We start from the raw sequence: 318 nt of genomic DNA on the forward strand, positions 1-318 counted from the left end.
TGGTCTAATGTTGCCAATATAGATGTTATAGGGGTTGTTTGTATATGAACCATTTGTATATATTAAATATAATGAATACCTCTCTTGGAATTATTTGTAATAACTCTCCTAAAACACTCACCAATGTCAAGGTTATGCAGATGTTGCAGGCCTGATGTCGCTTGATGCAGGATGGTATGATCACTGATATCTGCTTTAATTCGCCCCTGCACAAAATCTTCAAGCGTTGCACTACACAGCTCTAATGCTATGTACCGGAACTGACGGCACTTTAACAAAAAAAATGAGAAATCACATATACCATGATGGTATGTTAAA

The 318-nt window shown here is 36.5% G+C and overlaps 1 protein-coding gene across 1 annotated transcript in view; it reads right to left on the bottom strand.

Annotated features, from left to right (window-relative positions):
- LOC119587028 (serine/threonine-protein kinase/endoribonuclease IRE1-like) overlaps positions 1–318 on the bottom strand; it is a 49447-nt gene that overhangs the window by 28555 nt on the left and 20574 nt on the right. The window contains 1 exon segment of the mRNA XM_037935770.1: positions 105–269. Within this exon segment, the coding sequence (XP_037791698.1) occupies positions 105–269 (165 nt within the window).

This window comes from Penaeus monodon, chromosome 22 (genome assembly GCF_015228065.2).
Source record: "Penaeus monodon isolate SGIC_2016 chromosome 22, NSTDA_Pmon_1, whole genome shotgun sequence".
NCBI classification, from domain to species: Eukaryota; Metazoa; Arthropoda; class Malacostraca; order Decapoda; family Penaeidae; genus Penaeus; species Penaeus monodon.